The sequence below is a fragment of the Triplophysa dalaica genome, chromosome 9 (assembly GCF_015846415.1).
Source record: "Triplophysa dalaica isolate WHDGS20190420 chromosome 9, ASM1584641v1, whole genome shotgun sequence".
NCBI classification, from domain to species: Eukaryota; Metazoa; Chordata; class Actinopteri; order Cypriniformes; family Nemacheilidae; genus Triplophysa; species Triplophysa dalaica.
The window spans coordinates 16,876,539-16,891,451 of NC_079550.1; the positions used below are offsets into that span (position 1 = coordinate 16,876,539).

General features: G+C 40.6%; 1 protein-coding gene across 1 annotated transcript in view; it reads left to right on the forward strand.

Moving 5' to 3' along the window:
• The first annotated feature begins 200 nt into the window (after positions 1–200).
• dchs1a (dachsous cadherin-related 1a) overlaps positions 201–14,913 on the forward strand; it is a 91,286-nt gene continuing 76,573 nt past the window's right edge. The window contains exons 1-2 of the mRNA XM_056757341.1: positions 201–389; positions 10,423–12,240. Coding sequence (XP_056613319.1) covers positions 10,444–12,240 — 1,797 coding nt within the window. The 5' untranslated portion in view covers positions 201–389; positions 10,423–10,443. The remainder of the gene's footprint in view (positions 390–10,422; positions 12,241–14,913) is intronic.

Sequence of the window (14,913 nt, forward strand, 5' to 3'; positions counted from 1 at the left end):
TGAGGTCTTTCTGGAAGCATAATAGTCATTATGCTGATAGATGTGTTGATAAAAATATTTGGAAAATGTTCTGCGCCATAATGAAACTATCGAGTTCTGTGCGCAATACAAGATCCTTAAGAGCAGTTTGCCTTTGTCAAAAGGATTTATACACAAACAGACATTGATTTGTTCTTTTGCTGTCTCTCAGGAGTGATGGGGCAAGAAAGTAATTCAAGGTCGTGGCTCTGGTTCCGAAGCAGATGAAAGTGAATGTTATCCAGGGCGTTTAACATCCTCGTCTTAGACAACTGCCAGATGGGAGGAATCGTTCGGTTACACGAGTTGACGTGGAAGCTGTTGTCTCTGCCTCTGTTCACCCACACTCATCCGAACCACATCGGAAGCATGTAAGAATGACAGATTTCTCCAGATAAATTGGCCTCATCTGCTTTTTCTTATATTTTGCCCATAAAGGTTTTTATTTCTTTTTTTGTCAGCATGCGCTCTGCTGTGATTTTTTTATTATATTTCAGAAATTCTTATGGATTTAATGGTTATAATGGGAACTTTATTGTTTTTTATGGAAACTGTAATGATCTCTGTGAGTCTCTATAGGTAATGTATTGGGTTCTACCTGGTGGATTGTTATGCAGCGGATGGGAACCAATAGGACACCATTAAATCTTACTGGAATAAGGTTCAAAACCTAAAGTTTGAAATAGCATTAATGCTAAACAGCTGATGGTTCATGGTGGTATTTCTAATGGAAATCATATAATTTTGTCCATTCTATTCTGCATGGCTGTAGGACAGAGTGGCTTGAATAAGTTAAATTAGTGGACATGCTGAATTATTTTCACTGGTAATGCCTTCAAACACAGCAAAGTACTCTTGACAGGAAAAATTCAAAGTTATCAGATGGTTTGGAAAGACATCACACTAAATTCAATTCCGTTTCGAGAAGATTGGTGGCACCAAAGTCAAGACCAAATCATGTCATAATATTTTGGCACACTGTCGCCGCCGCTCGGCGATATATCGTCGCTACAGCTCCTCTGCACGTGGTGTATGAATATTCATTCCGGAGTGGGACGGGACCGTCTGTCGAGGTGTCGAGTTTCACTCCTGGAGGTTGAGACTGTGTTTTTGGAAGTGTGGACTTCAGAGTTGGATGCTGTTGTCGATGCTGACGGACTGATATCATCCTTGTGTGCTGCGTGCGTTTTACTGGAGAGAGGCGCTCTCTTGGATCTGGTGCTGCGTATTTGAGATTAACAGTAACTGGAAATACACTACTGGAAGTTATTAAGACACGCAAAAGATAACTTTTAGGAAGATGGATTTAATCTAAAAGGGATTTGCCGAAACGACGTTTCATTTGGGTCTTTTAATTCTGCGTTCTTTTGCCACAGGCTGGATCTCTAACATTGGAGCAAGAACAGATGAGTGTAAGTTGCGCATAGACGTCAGTTGCGATTTTACGCATTATAACGCTTCTGTTATAATAAACGCGCCGGCTTGCAGCTGCACTGTCAGTAAACAGACAGCTCCGTTTATTATAATGGCGACATTTATATTCAGTTACAAACATGTAATAAAGTTTTTTTTGTTGTCATTTTGTTTAACGTCCCTGCATAAAAGGAAAATATAACCGTGGTAGCCTACACAGGTTAGAGTTGTATTTTGAAGGAATACAGCTGCTTTAGTTTTACTTTCCCTAATGAAAGTGATGGATGACTTAAAAATAGGAAAAGTTTAATATGTACTTTTAATTATTGGTTACTATGCAGTTGTAAGTTTATGATTTCAATACTAGCACCATGCTTGAACCACACACAGCCTACTGTGGTGCAATACAGTGCTGGTGGAACTTTACGTTTTAAATAAACTCGTTTATGTTGTGTCACTTTAGAAGTTTGATTTTGTTTTTAGTTAGGTGTTATTATGGTTAAACGGTAGGCCAATGTATCTGCAGTTGAAATGCAACTTAGTGCTATTTGTGTGCATCTGATGCTGTTTGCAGGCTGATTCATTTTCAGCACTGGACCTGCACAATGCACACATTACAAATATCTATATTTGATGAGAAATGAGGTTAGACCGCCCTAAAACTTCAAGCCTCTGTTGGTTAGGAGAGATGCTGTGGTTCACAGTTGCAACTGTAGCAGTTTTACCACCGAACATCAGTTATTTGTATATTTTGCCCTGCTGTTTTTCATCTAGTTTGGTATTGGGAACCAATGCTCAGCCCACAAGGGTCCCAAACTTCTCTTTTCAGGGAGGGGGCGCGTCTATATTGCATAACTTTAGTTTTTTATGCTTTTAGGAGAAAAAGGAGAAAATGCAGTATGTGACTGCCCTCATCTGTCACTTGTTTAAGTCTGAAAAACTTTGCGAGGTGGACTTTTTAAATTGCATTGGACACATAAGTGTCCTTGAAATGATTAGAAAAAACTAACACTATCTTCTGAAACATTTTTTTCCATCTAAACTACAAATGAAGTCCATTATGTGATGTCACACTATATTATGAGATATATTACATGCAAAAATTCCAATTAAAGTTACAGTTTTGATGTATATATTTATGTCCACCAGCTTAACCTTTCTGGGCTCTGCAGTAGTATTTGCTGTGATATTTTTGGCAGCGTGTTGCACCACGAGGAAATCAATTTCAGAATAACAGGGGCAGATGTCCATTGGTAATTTATTTAACTCTGTTGCCATATAGATATTCTCTCCTTGCGAGACATTCTTTTTAAATTAGTGCATGAGTGGAATGCTTTTGTTAGCTGTGCAGAAGTGCTGTGCTTTTGTGTCTGTGACCGGCCGAGCTTCATCCAGACCACATTCCAAATGTCCCTCTGTAGGCCTATGAATATTAATATTCATCAAGGCTACAGAGTTGTTTCCAGCCACTGTGGATTTGCTTTTATTTAGCTATCATGCTGTATAATCAACTCGCTTGATTTCCATTTTATATGGTTTGTTGCGCTGATGGTTACCATGCTGCCATACTGTAGCCACTGTTTCCGTCTCTCTTTAAGTCGATTAGACTATAAAGCGCCACCCATCACTGTCCTGCGGTGCATTTGTTAAACGCCACATGATTGCATTCTTGTTTTTGGGAGTTCTCGGGATAGGTCCATATGAATAGTGACTCCCATTCTTTTTCATTGAGTTGAGATGAAGTCATGATTTGGATATTAACCACCATCCTCATGCAAATAAGCAACAGGCTGTATCAGGTCATTTATATTATAATGGACTTTAAAGGTATAGTTCACCCCAAAATAAAATTTCAGTCATCGTTTACTCACCCTCTTGTCATTTCAAACCTGTTTGACTTTCTTTCTTCTGCAGATTGCAGAACACAATAGAAAAACATTTAGAAAGAATGTTGGTAACCAAACAACGGCGGTACCCATTGACTTCTTTTGTATGGACTACAAACCAATGCAAGTAAATGGGAACTGCTGTTGTAAGGTTATCAACATTCTTCAAATTTTATTATTATTTTGTGTTCTGCAGAAGAACACAAGAGTGAGTGAATGATGACAGAATTTTCATTTTTGGGTGAACTGTGCCTTTAAATAAGATCCTCGATTTGGCAGCCACTGCAAAACATGCGGATTCCAATAAATCATAGATAAAATTGCTAGGAGAGTGTGAACTAGACAGGAAGTGTGGTTCATGTAGCTGAGCAAAGGTTTAGAGCTTTTTTAGTTTTTATATTTAGGGCGTTGAGTGTAATGTATAGTTTGCTGAGAAACATGCACAAAAACAACGTTAGACCGAAATGAACCCTGACCTTTGACATTCTTGGGTCAGCCAAAATCTGGATTTTAGAATTACAGCACAACCGGTCAAAACACAGTTACACACTTAAAACTTTACATCACTGTTGATCTCATCACTTTGGCTCAACGAAAGATTGTTTGATGATCAGACGATTCTCATACCTCTGCTTTGGTGTAGTTAAACTCATCCTTACAGGTCTCTGGTGGAGCACTAAAGCTCTACAAAAGTTGCAACATCTGCTCTCCAGAGTTGCGAACGGGGTGGACGGCATCCAAATGGGTGGATTGCATGCCAAAGGGCCGTTGCCCCCTACGTCTGCATTTGTCATTAAGTTGTGAAGGAAGGTATGTCGGTAAACAAACAGCCATGTAAAATACTGAATGTGTGTGTGCAGATTGTATTGTACACTTTTATATTTTTTTCAGATAATTCGCTGGCTGTAGTTTTAGGAACACACATGCTGAGCTCTGTGAACTCGCACGGGTTCGCCCTTAAAATCAGTTCAGAAAACCTGTTGAATCTGTATTTTGAAGATGTCACTGAAAGAGTCAAAGACTCGGCCATAGATTATACAAAAACGTATAAGAGACAACTGTCAAAGAAGCCTTTGTAATGAAAGTAACCCGAGTCCCCTGCGGGACAGGCAAAGACAAAATACTTCACCCAAAGCTTATAAATCTTAGCCCGCTATAGATACAACTCAAATATTGCCGTCCTTACAACAACAAGCATACCGGACACGATCCCTCTTTTTGAAACAATTTGCAAATGGGATGGTACAGGCATCGTTCAGTTAAAACTACACGCGGTGAATTTCATAAACTCTCCCCTGAACCCGTCTGCTCGCTGCCACCAGATGTTTTTCATTTCTCACCGTAACCGAAGCTGTATCAGCTGGTGTCATGTTCAAAGCACCCAGCAGCACGTGTGGTTCTTTGTTTTCCTCAGACCTTCATCCACAAACATTTCCACAAACGCACTCAGCCGGTTGGAGGGTGTGGGAAATAGATGGTCCCCCGAAGCCAGACCATCTTCAACGCTAGCCAAACCACAGCTGATAGGGCCTCGTTTTTCCCATGGCACACGTGTGTTTAATGTAGTTTGAGTACACGTTCATATCTGACCACAGATGGTTTGCTTCTTTCCCAACAGCTCCTGTAGAGCACTCTTGTCCTGTGCTAGAATGCTGTTTTAGAAGAAGCTTAAAGGGACAGTTCACCCAAAAATGAAAACGTTGTCTTCATTTACTCACCTTCTTATCGTTCTAAATCTAAATCTAAATGAACACAGAGAAAGATATTTGGAAGAATGCTTGTAACCAAACAGTATTCGGCCATCATTGACTACCATTGGACACATTTCTTTATACATTTCTTTGTTCTGTTGATGAATGCTTCAAAATGAGGTTTTTCTAGCCAAATCTGTCTCACTTCTACATTCAAAGCACCTCAAAATGATTGATTTGATCATATACCCAGATGTCTTGGAATCGATCATTGGCCGGCTTTGTTGCTTTCTCGGATTTCCTTCAGTTACACTGTAAAAACAAGAATTTTAGAAAAATAATCTCAGTATGATAGAATGTTTGCGTGTGATCAAGTGATTGTCAAAATGAAGGAAATTCGGTCCAATGATAACCATCCTTTAATATGGAAAGATTTGATCTACCCGCTGTTTAGATAGATGGTGTACTTTCAATGCTTGTTAGGACTCATTTAAAATGTATTATTTGCCTCTCTGGGTTTGCTTTATCATCTAAAATAAAAGAACCAATATAATCTCTTTGACCTCATTCGCCCACTCAGTCTAAAGTCTAACTCAGACCAAAGAAATGAAAATTCTCATCGCTTACATCGTCAGTGTGATTTTCTTTCTTCTCCAAAACACAAAAGAAGATATTTTGAAGAATTCGTTTTGTGTCCATACATTAGAAGTGAATGGGTGCCGGCGCTGTTTGCTAACCCACATTCTTCAAAATATCTTACGAAAGTCATACAGATATGAAATGACAAGAAGTTGAGTAAATGACGACAGAACTTTCGTTTTGGGGAACTATCCCCTTGAAAAACATAATTCTTCACGGTGGTCTTCAAACGCGAGCGTTGCTGGATGTGTCGTGGGCTGACATGTGTGTCTTTCAGTGCTTGAGAAGACTTTCTGAAGTGATAGATGATCAGGGCTGGTGTGGCCAGCTGTGGTTGTTTTCATCTTCAGCTTATTGGCCAATGTGGTTTCAGTGTTTAACAGTGCTGCTTCATCGGTATTGTTTAGCCCCAGATTCTTGCTCTGTCAGAACTTTGGAACCGTAGTGTGAAATAAAAGCGCAGGCTAATAGGGGAAAGCTGTGATACTTATTTAGAAACATTAGTGGTCTGAAAACCCACAAATCTGCTATCTCCTCTTCTTTGGTAAAGAAAGTGTACAAAAATACCCCAAGGTGGTTGGAACTAGCAGGTGTGAACAGCTCGGCGACCATTATTAGAAAATAACAGTCTTGGATTGATGTTATTGGGTGCTTGCTTTGAAATAAATAGGCCATGCCTGTTTTCGTTTCAGCGGTGTCAGACTTTGTCAAAGGATAGACTGTGCCTTGCATGACGTGTTTTCTTTTTTCCATAAACGCACCAATTTCTGTAATTAGGCCATGTGCCCTTTGTCATACTATGTGGTCTGGGTCAAACACATGACCCAGTGCTGGAAAGATGCCCAACGATAAAAAGTCAGCAACATTTTATTGTTCACTGCCAACAGAGTATTAAGATACAAGGCTAATGTCCTAACCTTAAAATCGTTTTTAACCTGTTTAAGCCGCAGTACACTATATAAAAATATGATCCATGAATAAAGGCATACAGATCTCACATGGAAAGCCCTTTAAGCCTGGGCAACAGCCACCCGCCGCATGGTGTGGTTGTAGCTTTCCTTCTGCAATCCAGGAGGGTTTCCCGTCATGCCATTCAGTTTAACAAGGCATTAAATGCAAGAATAAGAAACTTATCTTGGACAGAAAATAGCAGCGTTCTGGGTTTGTTTGCTGTGGTGCACATCCAGACTTTTGGAAACATGTTGCAGCCTTTAGTTAAAGTGGCACATGTGTGTAGGGTTCTAAATGCATCTGAAAAACAAAGACAAGGTTTGAGCCTTGGTGTCTGGAAAGGGGATCATAATGTTTTTCTCAGAGTAAATCATCGTAAGAAAGCTTCTATGACTAGGAGTGCCAATTGCAGTGTAATATTTAATTGCGTAGTTCACCCAAAAATAAAAATTCTCTCATCATTTACTCACGCTCATGTTGTGAAAGATATTTGGAAGAATCCTTGTAACCAAACAGTTATTAGCCACCATTGACTACCATAGTTGGAAAAATGACAATGGTTGTAAAAGTGCCCCATAACTACATTTTTTTAAATATCTTCTTTTGTGTTCAACAGAACAAAGAAATGTATAAAGCAATTTTTCCTACTATTATAGTCAATGGTGGGCAAGAACTGTTTTGTTACAAGCATTATTCCAAATATCTTTCTCTGTGTTCATCAAAACAAAGAAATGTATACAAATTTGAGGGAGAGTAAATTTAAACAGAATTTTAATTTTTGGTTGAACTGTTCCTTGACGTTGAGTACACAAAACATAAGAAGCATTACTTGAGTATATTGAATTTTTGTAAATCAAGCCAAAGATGAATGCTGTTGCTTGATATATAGCTTCTATTTTTGTCATCATGTACTAAAAGGCTTTTAAAAGAAATGTTTGATAGTGTACATTAATCTATGTTGGAGGTAAAGTGTGCTTTTAGTTTCTTAAGCATATGAAAGTGTTTCGGCTGGTGTGTGTGTGTTTTCAGTCCCTGTGATGCTGACAGACTGAAATTAGCTTTGGATTCCCATATGCACAGGGCAGGCTTCCAGCAGACCCCAATTACAATGCAGCAAAGCCAGAAGAGGGTGCAGGGCAGACTATGTGGAGCCCTACTGGTCTGCTCCCTCACTCAGTCTTACTCATCATGTACTTACCTTCTTGTCATTTCAAACCTGTATGACTTTCTTTCTTCTGCAGATATTTTGAAGAATTTTGATGACCGTTTAACGGAGGTACCCGTTGACTTCTCCTGTATAGACACAAAACCAAGTCAATGGGTATCACCATGGTTCGGTTTACAACATTCTTCGAAATATCGTTGTTTGTGTTCTGCGGAAGAAACTCACTCAAACTGGTTTGAAATGAAAAAAAATGTGAGTAAATGATGACAGAATTTTTTCATTTTGGGGTGAACAATCGCTTTAATGAATACGCTTTACAATATTAATGGAGACGTTTTCAAGTAATTGACGTTTACAAGTATAGCATTTCAAGGAAGGTCTACAATTGATCAGTTCGTGGATTCTGGAAAATGAACCCATGACCTCGGCAAAACTAGCACTGTTCACTACTGTTTGTGCTACAGGAACACACACACTGTTTCTACAGACTTGACAGACTACTTTGCAAATACACACAGCATGTCCAAATCTGTCTCACACACAGACACCGAGACTCACTTTTAGGACACCAGTATGGTCTGACTCATTTACACACACTTAACCACATGGCCAGTGGTACAATTAAACATCAACTTTGGTTGTTATAGAGTTGGTAATTGAGAAACACACACACCTTATGACAGGAAAAAGATGTTCAAGTTTTACATATAGCTGATGTCAAGTCCCCTGTAAACCACCGGAGGGAGCCTTTTTGATACAGCCCTACTGTACAGCAAGACAGATGACAGCAAAAACGATTTCCTTATGTTTCTGTTTTTATTTATTGACTTTATGAGACCATATTAAATTATATGGCCGTGATAGTAAAGAGCTTTATGTAAATGATGTCATGCCTATTTGCATTGATTGAGAATGACATATGATTATTTCCCTTGGCCTGAAATGTATTATACTGTGCTTGTCTGTGTTTGGTAATGCAGATGGAAACAGCTATTGTAAAGCTGTTCATGTCTTCATTTTCTATCATATGAGCTATTCTGGCAAGGTAGACGGCATGACAGATATAAAAACTGAAAAAGCGTCAGAATGTTTGCACGGCTCTCTGGTTTAGTTGATTCTGACTTCTCAGTCGCAGCATTATGTCAAATCATTTTGTTTATCACTATACGTCATACGGTGTCTTTTTTCCTCTAAAAAGGTTGATTTTTAACTCACATTTCAAGTCCATATACATACATCATAGTAAGATAATTTACAATTAGAAATTATAACTATACAGTATACAGATGACAATACAGTATTTCTTATGGTAAGCCCTCTTCTGCACACTTTATTTGAGCAAATACTGCCCGAAGAGGAATTCATATTGACTAACTGTTATGTTGCAAGGACTTCAATCTCTTTACTCATTTTTAGTCAACTCCTTTGCATGTACACATAATGAACACCTTTTTCCTGTAGTAATTGTAAAGAAGTACCATTCTCTCTCAAAGATAACTAGAAAACGATGCAATTCATTATTCTTGTTATAATTTGCTCTCCCATAACTCTCCATCTTTCATCTCCTTTCTGCTTTGCCAATGTTTCATACTTAAAAAGCTGGGTTGGGTGAATTGAGTTCCTGTGACAAGCATACATAAATATTTAGGCTCATGTCAAACTGAATGTTTATCATTTATTTGCCAGCACAGTGGAGCGAATACTGCCATCGTCTGTAAAATAGTTGGTTTCACAATTGTAATAGAAAGGTCATATTTTGCAGGTCCGTGAGCCACAAGTTTATGGATTAGAAATGACTGATTCCTAGTTTAAAGAGAAACTGTCCGAGGGATCACGCCGAGGAGACCTTTGTGGTTTTAATATATTGAAATCGGCTGGCCAACATTTATTTTCTCTTTATATTGTGCAGTAATGTTGGCATTAATATGCCACTGAGTTCACATGCAGTTAAAATGTATGTTTGGCGTCATGTGTAGTTTTTGCATCAGTGTGGTCTGCAGTTGAATAGTTCTCTGAAAAAGTGGATGGTTATGTTAGCCACAGTCTCTATTTTAGGCCTCTGCCAATCACTGCACACATATTTTACTGTAGGAGGACATTCCTTGAGTTTACACCCCTCCATGAAATAAGACGTTGACGATTTCAAGGGCCTTTTTACGCTGGGTATCTCTGACAAACCTCATACTCTGCTTGTCAAAATTCTGTCCTGTCCCAGAGTCTCCATAACACCAATTTACTCTGGACTCATGGGTTTTCTGAAGAATGGACATAGACGTTGCAGACAAATGCATGGCCTACTCCAATTTACTTCAACTCAGTCTTTTTTTCTAAGTATGTCCAGTTGCCTTGTGGTTCCGATTTCTCTTCGTACAGAGAAGCTTTTGGTTAAGCTACAGTAATAACGTATTGACTTATTAGGTGAGAAGAAAATGCAAGAACGCTTGCAAGAAGTGTGCGGTGCTGCATTATTTAAATAAAAACCCGTTCGACATATGGAAAGTTACTTAAGCATTCTTGCCATAGCAGAATCTACTTGTGTAATTAGTTTTTTTCTATACTGCCTAGTGCCTACTTGACATTTTGTGTAAAATGTTTGACAGCTCTGTTACTTCACTTGTGTTCTGTAATCTAACTGTCTTTTTTCCTTTTGTCCTGTTAGGTCTCATAGGAAGCATTGTAGATGAAGAGAGTGACATTGCGAGACGAAAGGACGATGGATCCGTTGCAGAACGATAGGACTTTAAAATGGAGGGTATTGGTGATTCTCTATATCACGCTTGAATTCATGACCGTCCGCTCATTCATGGTGCCAGGAACATTACAGCTGCAATTAGATGAGGAGCAGCCGGCAGGTACGGTCGTGGGTGACATCAGCGCTGGCCTGCCACCAGGAATGACTGCATCCCATTACTTCATCTCAGATCATCAGGGTACAGGTGTCGGCACAGATCTGGACATTGACGAGAGCACGGGCATCATAAAAACCGCCAAAGTCTTGAATCGGGAGGTACGAGACCGTTACAGCTTCATCGCTGTCACCATTACTGGCGTAACGATTGAAGTCACCATCTTAGTCAATGACATCAACGATCATGCACCTGTGTTCCCCAAAAAAAGAACCTCTTTTAAAATCCCAGAACAGACAACCATAGGCACTAGGTTTCCTCTTGAGCCAGCTGTGGATGCAGATGAGGACCAGCTGACCACGCAAGGTTACATAATCACGGATGGAAATGTGGGACAGGCTTTTCTTTTGGAAACCAAACGGGGATCCAACAAAGTGCTTTATTTGGATTTAGTGGTCAATGCAGTTTTGGATAGAGAGACGAGATCGTTGTATACTCTTCTCTTGGAAGCATTCGATGGTGGGTCACCTAAGAGGACTGGACAGATGGTCCTGGACGTGACTGTACAAGATATCAATGACAACGCACCTGTGTTCAATCAGAGTCGATATCATGCAGTGATCTCCGAGAACCTTCAACCAGGCAACAATATACTGCAAGTTTTTGCATCAGATGCCGATGAGGGTGACAATGGATTGGTGCTCTATGACATCAATAGGAGACAGAGCGACCCTGAGCGTTACTTTGTCATTGACTCTCGCACTGGAGTCATCACTCTAAACAAACCTTTGGATTATGAGATGAGAAGAGTCCATGAGCTTGTGGTACAGGCATGGGACAATGCCACGCAGCCGGAGGTCACCAATGCATTTGTGACCATCCAGGTTCGAGACTACAACGACAACCAGCCAACCATGACCATCATTTTTCTCAGTGAAGATGGTTCTCCGCGCATCTCTGAAGGAGCACAGCCTGGCCAGTATGTTGCCAGAATTTCGGTCACAGATCCTGATTACGGTGAATACGCCAATGTCAACGTGTCTTTAGAGGGTGGAGATGGAAAGTTTGCTTTAACGACTAAAGACAACATCATTTATCTCATCTGTGTAGAGAAGATCCTGGATCGGGAAGTGCAGGACCAGTATGAACTCCGAGTCATGGCGACAGATTCCGGGACCCCTCCTTTACGAGCAGAGTCCTCGTTCACCATTCAGGTCACAGACGTTAACGATAACCCACCTTTGTTTGACCAGCATGAGTACACCCAAGTCGTTTCAGAGGGTGCTGTTCCAGGAAGTTTTGTACTACAGGTAACAGCACGGGACAAAGACAAGGGTCCCAACGGAGATGTTCATTACAGTATCCTTCACAATGAAAGAAGTCATTCAGACTGGTTTAGTGTTGACACCGTCACTGGGACCATCACCGCGCTGACCCAGCTAGATTACGAGACGGACCCTATGCCAAGTTTAACTCTGGTAGCCACCGACAGGGGTCAACCGCCACTGTCCTCTACAGCTGTGGTCAAAGTGATTCTACAGGATATTAATGATAACGAACCGGTTTTTGGAAGCAAATTCTACAACGCGTCCATCATGGAGAACATTGCACTGGGGACCTGCTTCATGGAGGTAGGACTTTTTCTCTCAGTTTTCCAAATGTATATTTTTCTGATTGTTGTGCTAAATAGCATTATGTTTAGAGCATAAAGTGGACTAACTTCATGTATGTTTCAGAAAAATAACTAGCTCTTTTAAAGTGTGCAAACCGTATAAATTGAAACAGTCGTTTTAAGAAATTGACTTGGAAGCTGCCGGGATGAATTGTACCGTACGATATTGGGAGCGTTCTTAGGTAAGCTTTGTTTGGACTGGACTGCTTTAGTTGGGAGGTACCTGCTCTCCTCAGGCTGTGGGAGATTTGTTTCTTAACTGGCTGTCCTCACCTTCACCCCGTTAGGGTTTCTGTTGTAGAGCAAAGCAGTTTACAGTTACAAGTAAACACAGCAAGCGCTCAGTCTGAAAATGTGTGAGGATTCACCAAGAATGCGGTTGCAGTTTGACCTTTGTCTCATTTGGCCCATAATTCTCAACCCCTGTTTTCTGCTGTCTTAGAGAATGGAAAAAACGATTGCTGTCATTCTCAATGTTTTATCAATGACTGTATAGGGACTTCAAAGTAGTCTTCTAATAAGTTTCTCCACAGGCAAATTCAAACCAAGTAATACGTCTCCCAGTAAATCAAAATCTGTAATTTCACATAGTGACATATCAAGTAAAAGACAATTAATGCTTTACTGTGGTGGATTTGTGCTGGCGTGGGTTGAGACACACTCCGCTGAGCTGACAGAGGGCCCAGCAGAAGGGAACTTGGCCCCGGGGCTTCTCCAGAGAGAGGGAGGATCATGGCTGGTTTTCGGTCTGGCCGACTCAAGTTTGCTGTAGACTGGGAATAGGGGCTGCTGAGGGTCAAGTGGGAGGTCTGTGAGGAAAATAAGAAGTGGTACTGCTGTAGCTCAGAAGTTAGAAACTGGATCAGAGTCACTCAGGTCTGCAAATCAAGTGAACATCAAATCTTTGATCATGTGGCCCATGTCCTGCTGTCAGTTTCCAAATTCGACGAGTGCTAATATTTTGCAGACCGCTGGGAGTTTCAAACCCTCTTATCCAGGACAATATAAGGAGTTTGTAACCAAGTCTATCCTAACAACGCCGCCTAGCCAAGAACAAAGTCCAAACCAACTGTCTCTCAGGCTGTGGCATGAGAAAGACTCGGTGGATGGGAGTTGGCATGCCATTCAAGAGCAGTTGGGAGTCTGATGATGCACAGACTGCAGAAATCTCTGCCAAATCCACATCCAAGCATCACAGCACGGCACTTGATGAGTTGCTTTTTTTCCCCTTCATCAGAGATCTCTATGCAGAAAGTTCCCATCACCTCCCTGTTTCTGAATCAAAGCTTCTGTCCAAACGCCGTTACAATAGGGCTATTGTGATCATTCATTTAACATCTGAACTGGGCTTGATTTCACTTTTTCCAGTGTGTTCCTTCACAGCAGAGCGTGATTAGTTTAATGTGTACTGGCACCGCTGGCTTACTGGATTTTAGCTTTTGTCACTTCGCTTGTGCGTCAGTAGTTGCCGTCGGGCTGAGAAATATTTAAGTGGATTTTATGTTTCTTACAGTGAAATTTCCACCCATTGAATTGTTGAAACTCTGTGGTTAAAACAAAACTGTATATAATCCCTAAAGATAACTTTTTCAAAGAGTTGTGGCGTTGGAATAAAGGGTGGCTAATAGAATCAGACATGTTACCAAATGTATCACTCTGCTATGAATTAATACTCTATTACTTAGTTTACATTATTATAAGGCATACAACTGAACTCACTATAAATTATTTGCAATAATTAGAACTCTAGTAGTTTAAGAGAGTTTTCAAAGAAGTAGTGGTGAGCTCGGCCACGGATAAAAGATTTCTTATTATTGGATGCTCAAGAATGGTCTGAGCTGTTGTTTTGTCTCCTGTGCTAGGACACTTCACTTTCATTGGAGCTATTCACAACACACTCCAACTGTGGTCTCGGACATGTCCACCGCGTGGGTGATGAACGTTTTTCACTCCGTGCGAGGCAGCTGCATAATTGGTACATTTAGTCAAGTCTCCCTTTTCTTAATGATTTGAATTGAGCGAGCCTTGAAAGAGATGGAGTGTGGATGCTCTGCAGGTCTCCAAGGCACAATGACACAGGGAAGGCCTTTGTCCCATTCAGATTCACTAGGGGCCCTGAACAATTATGTGTTAACATAGTCTTGTTAGCGGTGCATTCTAGAAAGCCTTTTATTATATTTTTTCCCCGAAACACTCATCTTTGGGTTTGTTTGTGCTTTTCTCTTGTGTTTGGCTCCAGCAAAGCAGTCTTCTCATAGGCAGTATGCCTTTCTTTCTTGATGAAAGAAGGAAGTAAAGCCACCGTTCTTTGGGGCGAGACTTCATTCCTGCGGTAATTTAAATTAGTTATTGAATGAATATAATTGAGCTGTAATTTCCAACCATGGGTACTTTTCTTCAACATCCATCCATCCATTTTCTACCGCTTATCCGAACTACCTCGGGTCACGGGGAGCCTGCGCCTATCTCAGGAGTCTTTGGGCATCAAGGCAGGATAAACCCTGGATGGAGTGCCAACCCATCGCAGGGCACACACATTCACTCATTCACTCACGCACTCACACCCTACGGACAATTTTTCCAGAGATGCCAATCAACCTACCATGCATGTCTTTGGACCAGGGGAGGAAAC